The sequence below is a fragment of the Glossina fuscipes genome, unplaced genomic scaffold (assembly GCF_014805625.2).
Source record: "Glossina fuscipes isolate IAEA_lab_2018 unplaced genomic scaffold, Yale_Gfus_2 0, whole genome shotgun sequence".
In the NCBI taxonomy this organism is placed as follows: domain Eukaryota; kingdom Metazoa; phylum Arthropoda; class Insecta; order Diptera; family Glossinidae; genus Glossina; species Glossina fuscipes.
In genome coordinates, this window is record NW_023998414.1 from 30336089 (window position 1) to 30358194 (window position 22106).

At 30.2% G+C, this 22106-nt stretch overlaps 1 protein-coding gene across 3 annotated transcripts; it reads right to left on the reverse strand.

Moving 5' to 3' along the window:
• Positions 1-538: 538 nt before the first annotated feature.
• LOC119639199 lies at positions 539-21400 on the reverse strand. Of its 3 annotated transcripts, none has more exons than XM_038036481.1 (2): positions 21144-21400; positions 539-1357 (listed from the first exon to the last, which is right to left on the reverse strand). In XM_038036481.1, exons 1-2 carry the CDS (start codon positions 21238-21240, stop codon positions 549-551), a joined length of 906 nt encoding a protein of 301 aa, XP_037892409.1. In that variant the 5' UTR covers positions 21241-21400; the 3' UTR covers positions 539-548. The 3 variants fall into 3 exon arrangements, with proteins under 3 accessions (XP_037892409.1, XP_037892401.1, XP_037892416.1); XM_038036473.1 differs by having other exon boundaries at positions 21084-21400; XM_038036488.1 differs by lacking the exon at positions 21144-21400 and adding an exon at positions 19326-19403.
• Positions 21401-22106: the final 706 nt, after the last annotated feature.

The window sequence follows — 22106 nt, forward strand, 5'->3', positions numbered from 1 at the left end:
GAAAAAGGGAGAAAGGACTAGTGTGCAGTCGTACCGTGGAAGATATATGCGCACTTATTATAGCTGGGGCTAGTTAAAACATGATCTATCGAACTGGTACCCGATTGCCGGTATGCCGACTTGAGAGTCGCGCTACAAATCTGGCTGGACTATGCGACAGACTGCGAGTACTAGGCTACTCCTCAAATTGCTAAGAATCTCAAGCGACAAACGTAAAAAATTAATGTCTATATATATAATGTTGTCATGCCTCTAACACTTATTTATATATATATGTACCGATTTGAAATTCAACAGCAAATTAATAAGAAAAAAAAACTATATTCGGTATTAAAAAGTTTTGACAGAGCTAATCGGCATAAATAGGCAAAGAGGTTGCGAATTTTATAAACTCGCATAAGGTAGTTGTAAGTATTTAAGATTCGCTTCACGTGAAATGTATTTTTTATTCTTGTTGTCTTCTTATATGCATTTTATAAAAAAAAAAATAAAATATATTCCTTACAATTATTAAATTAAAAATCACGTATTTTTATTATTATTGTACATTAACTTAAAGCCAACAAAGGATCAACATCCTCTGCTTCTTCGAATTTCTTCGAGTTTGTATCTTTATTGTATTTTTTACCAAAAAAAACTTTTTTCATCAATTTCAATTTTCGCTTATTTAGCTTTTGTTTCGATTTTTTGGCATTTTCTTCATCAATCTGTTGTAATTGTTCGAAAATATTTTGAGGATGATGCTGACGATGCTGATGATGATGGCATTCTTGCGGCAGTTGCTGTTCGCCTTGATTATCTGAAGCGTTATTATGTTTGGCTTCATAAATGACGACATATTGCGAATATTCACCATCCATAGCTGGTGTGCTGAGATCAGCAAAATCACGAAATTGCTGAAATTGTTCATCGGGATGAGTGTATTTATGGACAAAACTTGCTCCACTTGTGGTCGTTGTATGACTATCACTGGCATCGCTGTAATAATAGTCATCATTAGCTTCGGGATGATAAGGCATTTCATCTTCGGGATAGAAGGTACCGCCACGCAATATACCAAAATCTCCGGAGCCCAGCACATCACGATCATAGGTTTTTGCATTAGTCGCTGGCGGTGTTAGAATTTTTGTTATTTGCGGGTAATGATATCGAGCAAAGTCCAATACGGGATTCCCATTATGAGATGTTGTATAAAAATTTCCTCCCAGCTTCGAATAAAGATCCGTTTTGTGCGAGTTAGTTAAATCAGTTAATGGTAGGAATCCACGAGGAATTTTCCTAACAACCGGTAAATGAAATCTGGGTATAAAATCATTGGCCTGAGTGGAAGCATCCTCCTCCGTGCTAAGCAAATCATCTGTAAATAAAAAAAAAAAATAAATAAATAAATAAATAAATAACTCAATGATTTTAAAAAATTTATACTAATTTTCCCAATCCGAGAATATGATTTATATTTGCATTATATAATAAGTGATCTCTCATAATTTCCTACTTTATCATATTGCCAAAGAATTAAAAAAAAAAAAAAACACGAAATCATTTGAAATTTTTCTACTATTCTTTGCTTTACCTGATTTACTCATTCTAGTTGAACAAGATTACATATATAGATCAAATTCTCAGACAATTGAAAATTATAATCGTTATTTTATGCTTTATTTTATTTATTTAATTTTTATCATCATATATATTTAACATTACTTTTAATGCATAAATCATTAACTGTCTATCTGCCTGCATAAACATATCATTTGAAATGTTGTTTCACTTCATGTTGCATTAAATTTTTCCTCTTTTTACAAAGAAATTTGAGATCTTTTCTGATACCGTAAAATTTATGTATTTAACTTGCATTTATTTATATATACATGTATATACATATGTATACATATATATATATATATATATATATATATATATATATATATTTTTTTTTTTTTTCGGTTTCAGTTTTTCGGTTATCTAATCATTATGCTATTATACTGTAGAAAAATTATATATAATTTTTTGTATTTTCTTTTCTGTTTTTTTTTTTTTTTTTTTTTGTTTTATTTTGGTTGCTGCCGTTGTTGTCATTTGGTAACAATTTTCAAGCTTGACTGATTCAAGTTTAATTATGTAAAACTGATGTTTGAATTTCCTGTCACATTTTATAATTTTGAAATTTTTTTTTCCTTTCTACATACTATACACACAGACCCGTACCGCACAAGTGTGTCTACAATTATTAGATAATTCGAAATATATTAAGCTTTTAGATAATCCAAATCTATAGATGCATTTTACTCATTCATATTCTTATGCATTGACGGTTGAAATTAATCGATGGTAACCTTATAATAAATTCTTTATATATTTTTTAGACTAAATTAAGCTTCGGTTGCGTCTCAAGCTCGTAAAGCTGAAGCCGAAGCCGAAAAACGTCAAACATCAAACGTTGGTGGCATGCGGAACAGATTCTATTTATACTGATCCTAGTAAGGCCAGAGAAATCTGTTATATGCAACGATAGATCTGCACTGGGTTTCATTAAAAAGTTTTCGAATGACTTTGAATATCTTTACGTTACGAGAGCTCTCTACGCGGCTTTGGTAAAACGGTTAAATGTATATATGTGTCTATCATTAGTCCCCCAATTACAATTATTACATCCATTCTACATTTATTGAAGGAATCCAGGAACAATTTCTCCTGATTCCCACGTTGAAGCTAAAATGAACCTTACCACGCTATGAACAGCGTTTAATTGCGATTCATTTAGCTACTCCTGAACGCAGAAGCTTAATTCTTGGAGTGGGATTTTCAACGAAACTTATCAAAGGCGATATTTCCTGCAAGAGTTTCAGAAAATTCATCCCACTTCGGTTGTCGCAATGTGGGAGTAATTATGAACTCTTTTCCCCTTTGCGTGTTTTATGTAAACAATTTCATAATTAATTATTATTTGTTCTCGATTGACTATTCATGTGATTATGTTAAGTCGACTTGTTCTACTCTCTTTTTCATTCATTCTCATTTTTCACATCCTTATAAAGAATGAATTACTCGAGTTAACATCAAGTTCTCACTACTCGAGTTGTGGGGCCAACATTGTTAGTAAGTCCTAATTTAATCGGCTTAACTCGATTATAATGTTTTCACATGTTTTCCACATAATGATTTTCCATAAAAGGACGTTATGAGGGGAGTGGCATTTTCAATGCCGTTCGTCTTCGGATCAAAGCATGTCACTATAAAAAATTTCACCAAAATATCTCAAAAATTGCGACCTTTAGCTTGAACACAAATTTACGTGGGCAGACATCAGACAATCAGGTGGACAGATGGACAGGTAAGCTTAGATCGATACAGGGAATAATTCTAAATTAATTGGTATAATAAAAGGTCCGTCTTAAGCGATTCTGCGTTTTACATACATCCGGTCAAACTTAATATACCCTATACCGCAACCGACGCAGAGCCTAAACCATGCATCTTTCAAAATTTCTTGACAAAACTCGCTTTGCAATAGCATTTGGATATGATAAACTGGTGTGAAAAATTTCATTCGGAAGGAGCAACTTCTTAAACCCTCTCTCACATAACCGTTCCCATGAAAACTGATTCTTTATATAGTGAAAATTATTCATAATAGTAAATTGACATATAGGTCAACCTTACCGAATTTAGACCATGTAGGCCTATTTTTTTGGATACTACCGCATACAAGAATTCCTCTAATATGCTGGCTTTCATGAAAAGCATGCCTTCGGATGAAAATGATAAGTAGACTTTAGTATGTTATTCTAAAAACGAGTGAAAAACTGTATTGGACAAATGGATGTAGTGATGTATTTTACACGGCAGGGGTTAGGAATTTTCCCTAATTCTAATCTAATTCAATAAATAAAATAAATAAATATATTACTCATTACTTTCAAGTTTTGCAATAATAAAAAAAAAATAAAACTCAATAAAACTTCCTCCTCTGGTCACCCTTACGTTAAGCCAATTTGATGAAATTATTGTAATTTGGCTGCCAAATAAATGCACCGCCAACAACGTACGAGAAGATAACTTAATTCGGTTTGAGCGGAATTTTTGTTTAGCATCGCTTCATCTAGCTTAACAACAAAAGACAAAGGTCTGAGTTATAGACCGCGATCGTGGTACTGTACAATGTACACCTACGTTAAACATATGCGTTCATAATACTTTATTGTACCTATTAATAATTCGTAGTCAATATTTGATAATATTTTCCATTAATAGGGTATAAAGGTTATCATGGATAGATAGATAGATAGATAAGAACGTCTTATAAATCGCACTAATAAACTTTTGTACGTAATTGGGCAAAGGCAACTTTGTCTCTGGTTGATGTCATCTGCATGCAGTTCTTTTCCTCTTTCTTTATTTTTGCGTCGCATGCACGCACACCCGCCATACACTGAGATTTCAATTTTTCTTTTCTTCTATAGAACATTTTCAAATCATAATCGTTTTGTCAATAATAAAGAGAGAACATAAAGCGACTGATTAACGATATATATATATATGTAACTAAGGAGGTCGATGATGCATTATGAAGGCCACCCTGAGATGCACAAAACGAAAAAACCGACTGGCTGTTACTAATTGAAACTTCAAAAACAATTAAGCATAGTAGCATAATGCAATACGAATGAATTACGATAAGAGACAAAAAATCTACGATCTACGTGAGTTATGGTGAAGCCAAAAGTTAAGGAATTTTTATATTGAAAAATGATTGAGGTGCACGATTGAGGTGGACGTACGTAAATTGTTAGAGAACAATTACAAATAACGACTAACGGAATAACTTGCTAACGATAAATTGACAAATCGATGTTATTCAGCTCTGGTACACAAGAGTTCAAAGAAATCGTTTAGAAATTTTTTCTGAATAATACGAATACGTCATCTTACAAGTAATTGATAAATTCAAACAATCAACAGCTTAGAATTTTTCACGTATTCCATAATAATAGATGCGACTTGACTGTTAATTCCTTAAAATATACCCGATCAATGACGAGTGGACTACGAAAGTATATATAGAATATCGTCTTCTATAGCAAGATTAGGCAAGATAAATAATAGCCGGTCTAGTGTCGGAACGAACTAGAGTAAAGAGTGAAAAACTTTGACAGCAAGAACTGAACTCTTGGACGTATAAGCCACAAATCCATTGACTTAGTCCATCTCCACCCAACAATGCAAAAAAAAAAAAAAAAAAAAGAATTGAACTCTGTTTGAAGAAATTTTTGATCATCAACGTTCTACTAGAAACAATCACGGCTGATGTCACTTAAATTGACATTTTAATCAATTTTAACTGACATTTGACAATGATCTAAAAATCAATAAATCAATTACAGAGACTTGGGCTGGTAAATAGGAATTTTCGATTTGTCTTATAAAGAAAGCACAATATAACGGCGCAGAAGCAGTAGTGAATTCATTGAAATGGCTGAATGCGTTGCAAAAGAAAACAAACGATAGGAATATGAGATAATTGATTAACTCATTTTTTAGATTTTTTTTTTTTTTTTTTTAAATGAATTAAAAATTTCATGGGAAGTTGTGTGCAAAAATTCGATATTAACAAATTTAAATTATCGAGAAGCCTTACGTTTTTTTTTGCTTTTTGTTTTTTTTTTTTGTTTTTTTTTTCTATATATACACGTAGATACTTGGCCATCTCTGACATTTATGGACTTCAAATGCGCAAAACCCAAAAAAAAAAAAAAAAAAAAAAAAAAACCAACATTAGAGACCGAGACCATGACAAAGACACACAATACATTAATAAAAAATACAAAAAAAAAAAAACAAATGAAAATGAAAATGAAAAAAATAAAATGAAGATTCTCTGTAAAGCCTTAAGCATGATCAATAGCAAACTGCAACAACAAGGCCACTGGTACTCGTTATAAATGTCATATAAATAAAGAATAAAAACAAAAAAAAAACTAAACTTTTATTTATTTGTTAATATCCACAAGAGTTAAAACTATTTAATTGAATTTTTTTTTATTTTTTATCTAATTTAAATTTATTTAAACATTTACTGCACTCCAAACAATATACATATGTCTATAATGATGTGTCAATGTTTAAGATAAGCACAACAGCAAACAGCTAATAAATTCAAATTAATAGTTTTATTTTAATTCATTACTTTTGCGGATAATTTAATCTTTAACATAACTTTTATAAACCGCAATAATTTATAATATTTCCAAGAAATAATTTCAATAATTAAAAGAAACACTTCTTTTTTATATATATAAAATTTATATTCATAACTATACTCCATATCTTGACAGCTTTAAAATGTCTTTTCTTTTTTTTCTATTTTCCTCTCCTATTATTATTGGACACTACGATTTTATTATTCTTATATGCAATCGTCTGATGGGAATAGATTAGATTAGATTTGTTCCAACGTTTGTAACATCCAAAAATATGCATTGATTGCCGTTAAATATGAACAATTTTGATGAGGACAAGATTCCAAATTAATTGTATTCAAGGATCAAGGGATGCCTATTGGATCGTATGTCCATTCGGCAGATTATTCATTGAGATATCATTTAACCGGAGTGTTCATGTTCGCAAAACTTGTAAATAGAAACTTTTATTTTAACCTCATAGGTTCACATTTGATTGTAACATGTAATCTACAAAATATAATGAATTAAAAGTTGATAATAACATTAACATCTGATAGAATTTGTCTTGAGCACAAAATAGTTATCAAAATGCTTAATAAAATGCTTCGAAACATTTTTCGTATGAACGTAACATTGCGAGTTTTATCTATTACTGAGGTTCGCCTTAAAACTAATAAATATTTAGTGTCTGTCTGTCTTTCTTCTTTTTTTTTTTTTTTTTTGTTCAATTTTTCCCAAAAGATGGCATATAGTAAGTTTATGCTTATAGCAATTACAAGCGCTTAGTGCAGACACTCCTTATTAGCGCAAAAAGCGGTATCAGTTTAACTTGCTCGCTGACGTAGCTATTATGACCTATCATAATTTCCTTAGAGCAACGTACGGTTTTGTTCGACAATTCTTTCCCTTCCCCGTAGCCAATGAACGGTCGAATTTATTGCATTCATCTGTCGTAGTTGCTCGAAAGAATGATCACGATGATTAATCACTCAGGGGATGCCCCCTAGTCATTTAACGGAGCAGTGACGGTTAGAAAGAAGAGAAAGAAAGAGAAAGAAATGGGGAGTTAAGGACCGCAGCCTAGTGGAGGTGTGCCCAATCGATAGGTGTTATGCCTGCGACCAAAGGAAACTCTACCGCACTTGACATGCCATGGCGGATGAATTAAAGTGGATTAGATTCTTAAAATCGCCGTATGATGCGAATTTCCCAGCATGCGTAAGCATTTTTTGAACCGATTCAGAGTAAGAAGAAGAAAGAGAAATAGTTTTTCAGAATTTTATAGTTTATATAATACATAAATGAGATTTGATAGCGAATTAGAGCGATTCGTTAGTTTGATATCGGTTATCGTGTACATTCGGTTCTTTGGGAATTACGGCGAAACCGTCTTCGATATGGCAGCTGTAAAAGCAAATAATATATAAATAAAACTAAACCTAAGACGCTAAATGACATTTTTACAATTTACTAACAAAAAAAAAAAAAACAAAAAAAAAATTCTTTAGCGGACCAACAATCCAATTTGGCCAAGTTGCGCATGAAAAATATATATTTGTAGTCTTCTATGGTCGCCTTCGTAACTTTAAGGACGAGAAGAGAGAGACAAACAGCTTTAAATCCACTCCAGTAGTAATGCTGGTCAAGAGTATATACATAGATTACAATTTATATTTCCTCACCTACATATATATGCAGGCATAGCAAATTTCGGGTAATGTAATATTTTCCTACATAGAGATTCGAAAATTATACTTCTATCGCGAATTGTGTGATGTTAATAATAATAATTGTTGTTTTTGTTGTTATTCTTGAATTATTTGATTATTCATTCAGCTTCAGTGCGTTACGTTATATTTAATGTGTTGGCAAGCAATGCAGTGTTACCTCATATGTTCTATTATTGAAGGATATGTCTGTCTTACGGTAAGTGTAAAAAAACCAGAAGCATATTAAATCAATAGTAGGTTTGAAAAGATTCGTTCCAAACCGTGTATTGTTTTCTTTGTTTTTTTTTTCCTTCTCTTCTCTTTTTTTTTTTTTTTTTTTTAATTAATTAATGCAAAATTCTTCCACAATTTATTGTTATAATTTTTAACGACCGCCTGCTGTTTGCTCGGTTTTATTTTTACAAAGTCATGACCATGATCTTTAACGTATGACTTGCATACAGCCAGCCCCTTTTATAGTAAAACTTAACAACAATCGGTATTTGTGCTCTACATAAATCTTATATGTATATAAATTCTATTGAAATAATTTTTGTGTTTGGCCAAAGAGTAAATCAATCAATCACTATAAACCAGAAACGCATAACAATAATACAAACAATAAATTTGCTTAGACAATCAAGTAACGATCTGGTAGCAAAGATAAATGAATATTTTGTTTTTTTATTTTTTTTAATTTTTATTTTTGTTTTTTTATTTTTTTTTTTCTATTAACTTTTCGCTAAGGTCTATTAAATGATTAAATGTAATCGATTATAGTTCGAATAGCGGTAGCCATAATCGCTAAACAGTTGAAATTAAAAAGAAAATCCCAAACTGCAATAAACTTGTAGAATATTTTAAATATTTATTTAATAAAACAATTAAGTAAGCAAATGCAAATGCAAGAAAAAAAACAAACAAATTTAAGTAAACAATAAAATAAAACACAAGCAAACTAAAAGAAAAAAAAAAAAAAAAAAAGTGAAATAAATGCAATAAGAATACGTTAGCCATAGACAGACACCATTTTCCAAAACAGAAACGAAAAGAAAATTGCTTCCTGCGGATTATGCCAACAAAAATGAACGAGTTTTTGTCGATATCTACTATATGCCTTGAAACATGCATAAGAAATTCTCAAATTTTTAATTTCCTTTAAGATTGCTTCGACCTTTTGCTTGCTATAATGAGAGAATTCTTTAGCAAAAAATTTCATGTTAATGAAGGACCAGCAATCCGTTACATTAATAAATAGAGAAAGAAAATTATTTTTTTAATTTTTATTTTAAATTCATTATAGCTTATACTAGTTAGTTTGTGCGACCGTTTATTATTATCTTTTCATCTGTCTGTCTTGTTTTCTTTTGCTTAACCTACAGGCCTCAAGTTTTTAAGATATTTTTACGAAAATTCGTGCAGACACGTATTTCGGGCCAACGCACGAATACGATTGGACTTTTTTCAACCATTTATCACCTAATGCCTCACTTTTATACGTTATTTTATGAATACTTGTGAGATATTCAATAGTAGACTGCGGCCAAGTATAATATTTTTAATTGTTTTACGATTGCTTTCATTTCATTTAGTATCAAATCACCATTTTTAAGCCGTTGAAGCCAAAACCGACAATGGGGACATGATGGAGCAGCAGCATCATAAACTTTTAGGCTTCGACAAAAGATTTCTTGAAATCCAAAAACAAAAGCAATGAATGTCGAAAATGCAATTTTAAGAATTCAATGATTAGCGTCCGTATACACAGAATAATTCAATAAAACTAAATGAAAAATTGTTATTTCATGCAGAGAAGGGTGAAAATCATTGAATTTAACCATTATCTGCATTGATACTTCGCATTACTGTATCATTTCTACCAATACAAGTCACTAAACAAAATACATGCAAGCGCCTATTTTCTCGTCTGTCGGAAAATACGCATAATTTTTGATTCGAAATTTGTATTAAAAAGACCCTTTCAACTTAAACTACATTTATTCCTCTGGCACAATACGTTTTTATATGACACTTTTTAATATTACCAAATAAATATATCATTGAAAATAATTAAAAAAGTATTGCATGACATATTATTGCATATTATTGCGCTTATAATATGCATCATTTGAATACATTTGAATATAAAATGTGGTTCTCGTATGTAAAGTTGTGCTTTAATTTGCATCTCATGCAATATTTTATACATGATCGCTTAATCAAATATCTATCATTACATAAAGAGCGAATTCCATGCTGGCGTCAATTGCACGCTCCCGTCGTTATGCATAAATTACTGTTCCAACATAATATTCGCTTAAACGAACTTTAAATCGATTAATATTCCGTATGTGAGAACATATTTCATATATGATACCTAAAGGATAGACATGGATTAACAGAACAGAACTAAATTGCTACACAAAAATGAAAAAAAAAAAAAAAACAAACAAATGGTAATCGCTTTGAAATGAATTTCAAATATAGGATGTTCCAAAATTCACGCAAGCTTTCAATTAAATGATAAACAGAGTTTTTTTTTTTTTGTAATTTTAATAATAAGGTTATTGAGCCCTAATGTGTACAGAATAGAATTATGTGTGGAATAGTACATCTGGAAAATAGCTTCCGCGGCTTTACTGGCACATGTGGCTCAATTTCGTTAATGCAGCGTCGACTCAGCTTCTTCAATGCGCGAGTGGTTGTGCGCTAGATGGCATAGGCCATTTATAAAAAGAAATGCAATATTATTAGATCACATGATCTGGAAGGTTAACACTGATCGCCGAAACGAGAGAATGCACAGAGCAGAGAAAGTCCCATGCATACGGAGCTGTCCGGTTGAAGCCAAATGTCGTTCACATCAATTGGGTTATCGAGTATTAGTAGCAGTCGCTGGTCGATCAGCCGCTTTTTCGTTAGAATAAGGTCCCATGGTGGCTTCAATTCCAAATTCGCACCAAACCGTGAAAAGTTGTAGATGTAGTTGTGTGGGTTCTGTGAATTTCAAATGAAGCAATTACGACAATTAATGAAGCCATCAAGGTGACCACATATTTTACGAAATTTGCGAGATGTGTTTGCCAAACTTTTAATATTTTGTAAATATTGTTCAACAATGAAAACTCGTTGCTCTCTCGTGTAATGCTCAATTTTTACTAACCCTTTAACTGTCAACTGTCAAACTCTTGTTTTACCTCTCCGTCACTCTACAATTTGCGAGAAATACAACTGAATTGTCATTTCAGAAGAAGACCTGCCTAAAACCTCGGCCCAGTTTTAAAACAATAGCTAACGTTTGCATCTCACTAATAAAAATGCCATGAGATATTTCTTTAGTGGTGATTATATATTCGCACTCTTTTTAAATTATATTGATTTTAAGATTTACAAAAACGAGCAGACTATATGATGAAATCGGTTAAAAATCATGCACACACACACACACACACGCACAGATTAAATTCTCGCAATTATAGCTTGAGTACTGTTACCAGCTGAACTAGAAAACTAATATACCTATAACTGTCTATAAACTGTAGCTATAAAAAAAAATTAATAAAAAAATAAAAAAAAATAAAAATTCTTTTTATTAACAATTGTCCCTGGAAAGTCAGCAAGAAAGAAAATATCGTTTCAATAACTAGCAATTACCCTGACCATGTGATAAGATTGAATTACAAATCAATTTAATATAATTTATGTTTAAGTAGAAGCCTAACATTGCAACAATTTAACACGTAAGAGTTATTAATCGAAGCTGCATAGGTGAGCGCATAGAGATAATAAATAATATATTAACCGGTGTTTGATTCTGTCTGATCCAATAAATAGCACAAACAGTTTGTATAAAAGAGAGAAAAAAGAAAAAAAAAAGGCAAATAGAAGCCTGAAGGTAATTTGTTTAATTGTCTGAACTTAAACTAAATACTTAGTCGTAAAATGTGTGTGTGTGTGTGTGTGTGTGTGTGTGTGTTTGTATTAGTTTATGTTTACATACATAAAATTTATTTATTTAAGTAAATTTATTGTCTATCTGATGACAACGAGATATATCATTGAAATTGTCAGGGTTTTTTGTCTTTTAGTTGTTGTTTTTTTTTTTTTTTTTTTTATTTTTTTGGGTTTTTTTTTTTTTTTTTTTTTTTTTTTTTTGTGTTTAAACATTTATGGCAGCCAAAAATTCAATTATGCATGTAATTTTTTTGCTGTTGGTGTTGGTTTTTTGCAAATTTGGACAAAAAAAAAAAAAAGACTAACATCATCAGCGAAGAGAAAAAAAGACGAAATAATAAAAACAAAACATTTGCCATTAAATGATTTGTTTTATACCATCAATTAACATGATCTTGTGCTCTTGACTTTTTTCTTTATTAATTTTTGCTTTTCTTGTGCAATGTATTTATATTATGTTTTGCTTCTTTTTTTTTTGCTCTTTCTCTCTCTCTCTCTCTCTCTCTCTCTTTCTCTTTCTCTGTCTCTCTCCCTCTATCGGTCTCTCTCACTCACTCTGTTTCTTGATATTTGGAGGTCGCAAATTGCTTTCATGATGATTTAATATGTGTGTATATGTACGCGTACATAGATAAACATGACATGTCTCTCTTTACTTAAGCTTTTGTTTAATTTATTATTTAATCATAGCAAAACATTTGTAGAAGCAGGCAAGCAAGCAAGCAAGCAAGAAGAAGAACATTTTTTATTTATTTTTTATTTCTTCAATTGTATTAATAGTGTTAGTGTTCGCATATTTTCTATGTCTCTTTATGTGAACTTAAGAATTTGTGCTGCACTTTTTGCTATGCTTTCTGTTGTTGGCGGTAATGATGATTTAGGTCATTTAAGAGGCATCATTTCATTTGTTATTTGTGTATTTTTTTTTTTTTTTTTGTTGCATTAAGGTGTGTTGATTATATATATATATATATATATATATATATATAAATATAAATATCAATTGTTTATAATGTAAAGTTTGCCATTTAACTTCTTTTTTTTTTTCTTTGAATAATAATAATAATGATTGTCGTGATTTCATTTTGTTCTCTTGCTTTTATTGTTCTCTGTAATGTTGTATGGGAGCACAGGTGTGTTATATGTCGTTTTTATTATTATTATTATTATTTTTTTTTTTTTTATTTTATATTTTTGGCTATGCATTCTTTGTTTTAAATTTAATTATTTTGATAATTATTTCTAAAGTAAGATGAAAATACCTTAAAGGTCTTTAAATGTCAGAAAGAATTGAATGGGCATATATTATGTGATCAAAAAATAACGGGAATTCAAAGGTATTTAAATACCATAAACTTTCTTATCAAAATATATCGCGACTGATTGCATTGCCATGCACATTGTCATGCTAATAGGATTCTCTAGCTTGTCATCTACGAAGAGGCCTTAGTTTTATTTTTTTATGTAGAGTGGACAGACATGATTTCATGGATTTTTTGACCTTTACTTCAGATGATGATGATGATGATGATGATGATGAAAGTAAAGCAACCCAGTCGGAAGGAACAATCTGTAAATTGAAATTTTAAAAGTGGCAGTTGTGCAATTTTTTATCGTCATCAGAAACGAATCTCGACACAAATTTATGTCATGGGCCCAAATATTCTTACATTCAAAGTTAGTACATTCCCACTTTTATGCAATTGAGATTAAATGTTCACGTTTATTATAGTCAACTTATTTGCTTATTTAATGCATTGTTCAATTTGCCAGTACAGTTAAGAGTTTATGTGGCCGTTAGCAGTAACGAGAGAAAATTCAAAGATAAAGTTTTTCTTTGCTTTTTTTTCCCATATACAACATCAATAATAACAATATTAGGGAATAAAAATATACTCGTAACAACTCTTTATATCTGATGTATATATAATTTTATAATATACACTGTCGTTATTGTAATCGAAAATAATATCAGTTCGCCTACAATAAGTCAAAATTCAAAATTATTTTTGCATTTGTTTAGATTAAGTTTGCGTATAAAATATTATATTTATTATTTAAGTACACTTATATATGTCATATGTATGCATATAAGTTGATTTGTATGTTAAGTTAATTCAACTGCACACTTATGGCCAATTATTTTGTATTGTACATTATTAAAATACGACGAATACATTGAAACCGGGTTAAAAACGCATTAAATGCAACAACAACAATAACGACAACAACAAAAAGATAAATAAATAAATAAGTAAAATAAAATACAGTAACACTAGTTAATTTTATAAAAAAATCACACACACACACACACACACACACACACACACACATAGCCAGACACATAAAAATGTATTTCAATAACTTGTGCAATTGTTACATTTTTCAACTTGGCTTCATTTATTCATGCTAACGATCATTGTCAATGTCTACCAGTATGTTTATAATTGAATGAGTGTAAGAAAATAAACTTAGTGTTTAGTTTCTTATGCATTTTTTTTTTTTTTTTTTTTGTTAATTTTGCACAAAACATATGTTGATGTAGATTTGAATAAAGTTGAAATATATTTATTAGGTAAATAAACAAAGTAAAATATCTTCCGGGTCATGATTATGTAATTAAATATATTTAAGTTTTTATTACATGTAAGTACATATGTTTAAGTACATATGAAATTGTAGTGATAGTACGTAATTAAATTTTTTAAATGCATTTACATGTAAAAACATTAAAATACCTAAGCCAGATTATTAAAGTTACTTTCAAAGATAATTAAATTAAATTGAAAGTTCACGTAAGATTAGGTATAAATTTTATTTTAATTTTTTTCGATTTCATTTAAATTCATCATAATTTAGATATCAAATTATAAAACATTAAAATAAACCAAAAATGCATGATAACACTTTCAAATACAATTAAGAATATCTAAGCAACAAAAATTTTATATCGAAATACATTTTCGCCTTGCAACGAATCTTTGATACTCAACATCAACAAACCGCTCTATGAAAATTGCCCACTCTTTCATTAATCTCCAAACTTATCAATTATTCATTTCAAAGCATTATAATTATGAATTTTAAATGCTGTTCGAAATTAATTCGGCCGAGTTTCTCATCTCAGCAATATTTGTTAAGTCACTGGTCTTAAGTATATACATAGGTATATATTGTAGTGAAGATTGCATCATTAATACCGCTTTTTTTTTAGTTAAACGAGATATGGCCTAGAAAATTCCTTCGAAAAATTACGATCTTCGTCAGCACACGATATGATATATTTTATGTCAAGACTATTAACCACGAAGATTTTTAACATTAACAATTTGACATTTACAATATCGATTAGACTATCAGTCGATGAAAACAAATAACAAATAACGTGCAATTTGCAAACGACGAAAAACTTACGGACTTATATTGGCGGGAGGCAGATCATCAAGTAAATGGTTAGGATATCGATGACCATATTCATGCAGAATAAAACGTCGATGATAAAGCAGATACGACTTACATAACATATATGTAAATATCCTGAGAAAGAATACGTTGTGAAGAGAGCTTAACCTTCTCGAACAGGAGTAAGAGTTTACATGACATACAAAGTTGCATGCAATAATAAATATTATAGCGCAGAAAAACTTGTTATTTACAAAACCATAAGGTGTTGTTATAGAGACACTTTTACTAACTTTTGCAAACTTTCGCCGCTAGAGCATCCAAATTTAGTAAATATTATTGATGAGTATTTAATGTTTGATGCATGTGTTCGCTTATGTATTCAATGTAACTTTGTTCTAATTATTTTCTATGCTCTGTTAATTTTATGGTGCAAAGGCTTGATACAAATTTTGAAAAACCAGCCCTGTGAAGCCCTCTTCCACAATACCTCGGGTTACATGGTCGTTGAACTACTCCCGCAATAAAATTGATTTTGTTACAAAATGTATTGCATATTGCACCACTTCATTGAATTCACATATCATCCAAGTCGAAATGAACAAATTTTTTGCACAAACAGATTAATTATCATGTTGCTGTAGCACTGCCCATGCCATTTACATGTTCAAAAAATACATTTTCAGCCCCCAAATCACACCCAAAAGGTATTTTTGTACACGTAAAATATTTTTCATAGTTTAGCATCATTTCAAGAAACTTGAGCGAAAGATCAAAGAGCTCCTAACATAAAAATACCATTTCGCTTCCGTTAACCGAGATATCAAAAAGTCCGCAAGGCATGTAAGTCCTTCTATTTTGAAAAAAATGCTAGGATTTCTACTCGTTGACTATATACGCTTTATATAAGGCCTCTTAAATTGGATTTTCAAACAACTGCAGTAAATGGCTAGACTCGATTTGCAACGAATACCGATCATGCGATATGGATAACTTGTAAAAATGTATTAGAATTTTTTCTATTTACTCGAAACTTTCTTAAACTTGATGTTTTCAATTATTGAAGGCGTGGACATGAATTAACAATCAGGGGCTTGTTCGAATTTGTTAACGACGAATCGTCAAGGACCGATTAATCACAAACGTTTATACTTTAGGGAATTTCTAATGTGTATATCTGAAAGTGCAAAGTTAGTTGGTTGGCTAAGTGTCCTTCCACAATATTTGTTGTTTTTTAAATGTTTTTATTACATAAGACTTTATCATTGTTATTATTGTTTCGCGCACATTATTTATATGTAAGAAATATTCAAGTCAATCATATTTCAAGATGTCAAACGTTGCTTTAAAAACCGCCTAAGCAAGATGAATGAACTTAAATACGGTAATTAGTTGTGTTTCTCTGACAAGAATTCGCACATCAATTTTATTCTACTGTCTACGCAGAGATATAATAAATTTGTAAAAAAAATTTCGCAACGTATATAAACACACATAGAGTGTGCATATTCTTAAGTACCTTGAATAACGGAACTTATTTACTCATCTTGCATACGATTGTCAGCCAACTGAAACCTCACTTACAATTTCAAAACTTTTTTCCGATCCGGAATAACAAATTTCCTCTCGGAGCTTTCTGTATGTATTATTATTACCTCGATCATTTGGATCATATGAAAAATTAAACATAATCAGTGATGTCGGAAATAACTTTTTCACACACTTTCACACTCTTACGTATTCGATGCAAGTCAATTGCAATTCCTTCTCTGTGTAGATATATCTTCAGTAATCTTATATTTAGATGTGTATGCACAAAAAATTATATTTTCGTCATGCTGGTTTAACAAATTTAAATGAAATGAAATATGCAAAATTATGCGCATAATAATTATAAAAAATAAAAAAAAAAAAAAAAAAAAAAAAAAATTCTTTTACCAACAAACACATATATGTGCGCACACAGTAAATTAATGCATTTAATTAGTTATGCACCGAACAGATAAAACCGCAATGTTGCTTAAGAATTAGTGAGGGTGCAAAACATCAAATGATGCTTAAGCATTGTGAGAAAAATGTTTCGACAACATTTCGAACAACATAGGAAAATATTTATAAGATAAAAATATGTGTGCCATAGCGAGGGAATCATTAGCAACTCATTATCGTTTCTTAGAAGTTAAATTTGTAAATTTTGATTTCTTTTTGTTTTTTTTTGCTTAACCCTATCGACATCTGGAAAGTACCTAAAGAAATCATAATATCAATAAAATATTTAAGTTTATTAAGACGACTAGACTAAACATCTGGTTCATCTCTTTCCAAAAGAAGGGCCAATAATCTTGATCGGTAGCACTCATCCTACCTTAAGACTTAGAATTTATTTCTTTGATCGGAATATATTATAATAGTAGTATTAAATAAACGATTATGTCAACTACAAAAACAATCATCTTAAAGAACTAAATCATCCTAACGGAATTTTCACCCAAAATTTTGTCAACGCATTTTCTCTGCAAACAGCCCAAATTTTCTCGGAGTTGACGACATATTTTTGATGAACTTGCAAAATTCATTTAAAATAACTTTTACATTAGCGATCACGATTAACATTTTCGTAAAATGAGAATACGATTGTCAATTTTTAATCATTCCCTGCCTTTCTATGCACAATTTTATGACTATAAGATTAAGAATACGCAGCAATTATTCCATATCCGTGAAGTAAGAAATACGCATCGCGAGTCCCATAAGATGGGTATTCACTATCAGCTTGAGCTTCTAACTCCCTTTGATTACGGCTATCTGATCTCCCATGCAATTTGCATGCATATCGCTGCCACAGTTTGGAAAATTGTGGTAGAAAAACCTAACTTTTAGTTGAAATACTCGTACTTGAAACACGACACCAATAGATGTATGTTTCCGTAATAATCTACAATGTTTCTAGTATGCCTCTTCATAGTTATCATTTTCACTTAATTTTTGTTACATTACTTTTTAATCAGTACAAAAAGAAATAAAAGTACGACTTCATACCACGTGTCTACATACGCATATATTGAGCAATTTGGCGATTAATTATCGTTTTCAAGTGATAGATACAGAAGCAGTTTATTGCTAATTTCTTTATTGATGTGAAGTGAAAATGGTCGCGACAACTGAACCTAACTAAAACATGAAATCCATCCAAGTATTTATTTATCGTACTACACTTTAGCGATACAAAAATTCTGCTAAATATCTCATGCAATATTCAAGTTGTGATGGATTGATTATTGGTATCAAGAAGTGTATTTCCACAACTTATCATTGATTCTATGAATTTGAAACTATTCGAGAACTAACTTTGAAATTTGTCAGTCGCAAATGACGAATAAAACAAAGTGATAACGTATTTGAGCCAATAACCTGCACTTTTTTGCATTTTATAGCATTGCGATTAATTATCGCAATGTAGATACGATGTAATTTTTCTTTGTTTAACACGCGAGTATATCTAAGAATTTTCAAAACATTTTTATATTTCTTAGTTCACCATAGACCACATGTAATTTATTTAGTTGCGTCTGAATGCACAATGTGATATAGTTTGAGAATTGACAGCATATAAGTATTTGCATTTTCTTACTTAACGACCTCTTTTCGATTTTAATTGAATAAAAGAAATTAATATTTTTGCAAAGACTTTGCAAGAGTGAAAATGTTATATAAATTTAATGATTATACCGTATTTGTTTTCACTTCTTACACTTAGTGGGCATTTAATTGTGTTAATTAGTTTTGCTTTTTGTGGGAAATCAGCAAGAAAATGCCTGTTAGTTGGTAGTTTATTTAATGAGTAAACCGTATTAAACATGTTATGGACTCGGCGTTTTACAAAATTGGAACAGCACACGAAATATTCATCTTTAACATGGTGTATAAAGAAACAAAAAAAACATTTTTTTTTCCCAATTTTTTTAATTTAAAAAATTATTTTCTTTTTCAATAAAAACTTTATTTAATGATCGAAATACATATAAACTGTAAGTTCCCATATATATTATATAAACCACTTAACATTAACGTTACTAACACACACTCTTCGATCGAAAATATAATTTGGATGCCATAGGAAAGAGATAAATTGGAATGACACTCACTTTTCTTCGGCAATGGAAAGTTTGCTATTAAAAAATATGTTCAACTATAGGAATTAAAATTGCGTTATTCACATGGTTCGTGAATTTTCGTACGCTAGAGAAGGCAACGGATTGCACTTTAATGCTATTAACAAGCTCCCTGACGCTTCTAAGATTAGCGGAGCCTTCCAGAAACGTTGAAATAAGAGAAGTCATATGTTAGGTTAAATCCTCCACAATCTATTTGCTTAATTCACATAATTTTTTTTAGTAAATTCATCACAAATAACATTATTTCATCTTTTTGAATGGTAGATATGTGTCGACTTTTTAAAATACATGGACGGTATTGTGCTCGTATTGTGTGATAACGGTACGAGGTCGGGAAAATTCATTACAATCCTTAATAAGATTAAAATCTTGGCCTCTAAAGATCTACATATGGGTATATAAAATATTATATTTGTTATCAATACACGACTATAATTGAAAAAACTTTAAAACTTATGAAAGCAGGGTATTTTATAGTTGACTTAAAAGCTGCCTGCAACTTTTTCATTTTGCATCATATAAATCATCAGGAATGGCAACTTCATCACTTCACAAAATGAGTATTTTTTGTTTTTGTTTTTTTTTTCATTTTTTTTATATCTTTGAACTGCAGTTGCGCAAACGAACCACTTTCTCTCTACGGGTTTATAAAGGCTCATCAACAACAACTAATGCAACGATAAAATATTTTATAAGCATTAGTTTGATGTTTTTTTTTTTTTTTTTGTTTTTACTAATTTATCAAGTTATTCTCTGTCTCTACATCTGTGCACAAATTATCAATTTCTCAGTATTATAAACAAATTCATTACTGTAGTAGTTCAATGACATACAAAGAGCTTACTGACTTACAGCTGATGTTTTGCTTACCTAAAAGCAATGAGAGTATACTAAATTTCTTATATTATTGGCACTTTAAAGAAAAAAAAAAAAAAATATATATATATATATATATATATATATATGTATATATATTTATATATATATCCACTACATAATCCCGATAAAATAAATAATCTGGATCGATTTAGCAATCCTTGTCTATCTGTATGTTCGTTGATAGTAAGGCTTGGCATAGACTTCAGTTTAGATTCATATACCAAACGGAGAGATAAACATGAACGTAATAAATTAATTCCTTTCAAATATATTTTAATCCGTAAATTCATATTGTTGCCAATTATCTACATTAAAAAAAAAACAAAAAAAAAAAAAAAATAGGAAACGTAGACAATTGGCAACAACAATATGCAGTTAAGGATTAAATAAATATGCAACAAAGCAAAGGAAGTAATTAATTCCGAGTTGGGTAAGTATGTCCACATATATGTCCATAAAAAGAAACTATATTTCGTCCAAACATTTTCTAATGAGTTCCATAGATCAAATTTGTGAAAAGTGGCTGAAGACAACTTCTAACAGTTGCTGTTAATGATCAATTGTTTGGCCAAGTGACAAATTCTGTCCCCTGCCTTGGCTATCGTTTCGAGGTCATACGTGTATCCGCAACTTATAAAAAAACATGAACGATTTTCTTGCATTTAAGCAAATAGATGGGTGTATAAGAATCGTCTCAATATGAATAAATACTTTCTTGGTTACCTGATTTATAATATCTTATGTTAAATAATACATTTACATATATATATATATAAAATCACCGTTTCTTAAAGGATTAACTGGTTTAGTAGTAATGGTCGAGTTTTTATCATCATATGTACTTCGGCCGGTGATATCCTTAATGGGTAATGGCTGCACGAACACACAAAAACAACAGCAATTTACAATTAACAAACATTTGTAATAATTTAACAACATAATTATTTATCTTTTATACATATAGTAGACTCTATATAATACGATTCAATTAGAAATTCAATTCAATTTAATTCGTTCTCTTTTCGTATTTATTAAGTAACATCTCATATATTATCCTTTGGCAAATACTTCCGGTTTTTATATGTTAGTTGCTTTTTTTATATATATATATATATATATATATATATATATATATTTTCCTTTGAATTTAATAAAACCATTGTAGGCAGATAAAATATTGTTTTATAATTGAAGAAAATCCGATGATTTTAATGCACTCTTGACGAATACCGACAACTGTGCAGTTCTAGCATGTTATTGAATTATTTTATAACAAATACCTTGTGCAAGAGAGTTTTCCCACCAATACTAACGTATATATTTTTTTTTCATTTATTTCTCTTTCACTCTCTCTGCGTCTCTTTATTTGCTAACGCCAATTGATGTAGGAAAGAGAGTCAGTCAACAATTATGTATATGTTTGCCGGTTTTTTATTTCTTTATTTTGAATGAAACATAAAAACATAATTAATTGAATAACAAACCGCTTTGATAAAATTTATTATTTTATGCGCATTACGGCGGCCATCAAAGTAAATTGTCAAATATTTAATTTATCAAATGTCTGCTAACAGAGAGAAATTCACATCGCAGATCCTATAAACTATATAGATGTTGCTACTATAGAGCAGGACTCGATTTAATCCTGTTGCCCTATCGAATGCGTGACTTCGAGACGCCCGAGTACCCTCAACGTTCGTCAATTTTTTTTGCATTATATATTTTTTTTATTTATTTTTTTTAAGTTATTCTCACTGCGTTAAGGTTTCACTTAAGACACCAAACTTCGGCACTCAGTTCGGACA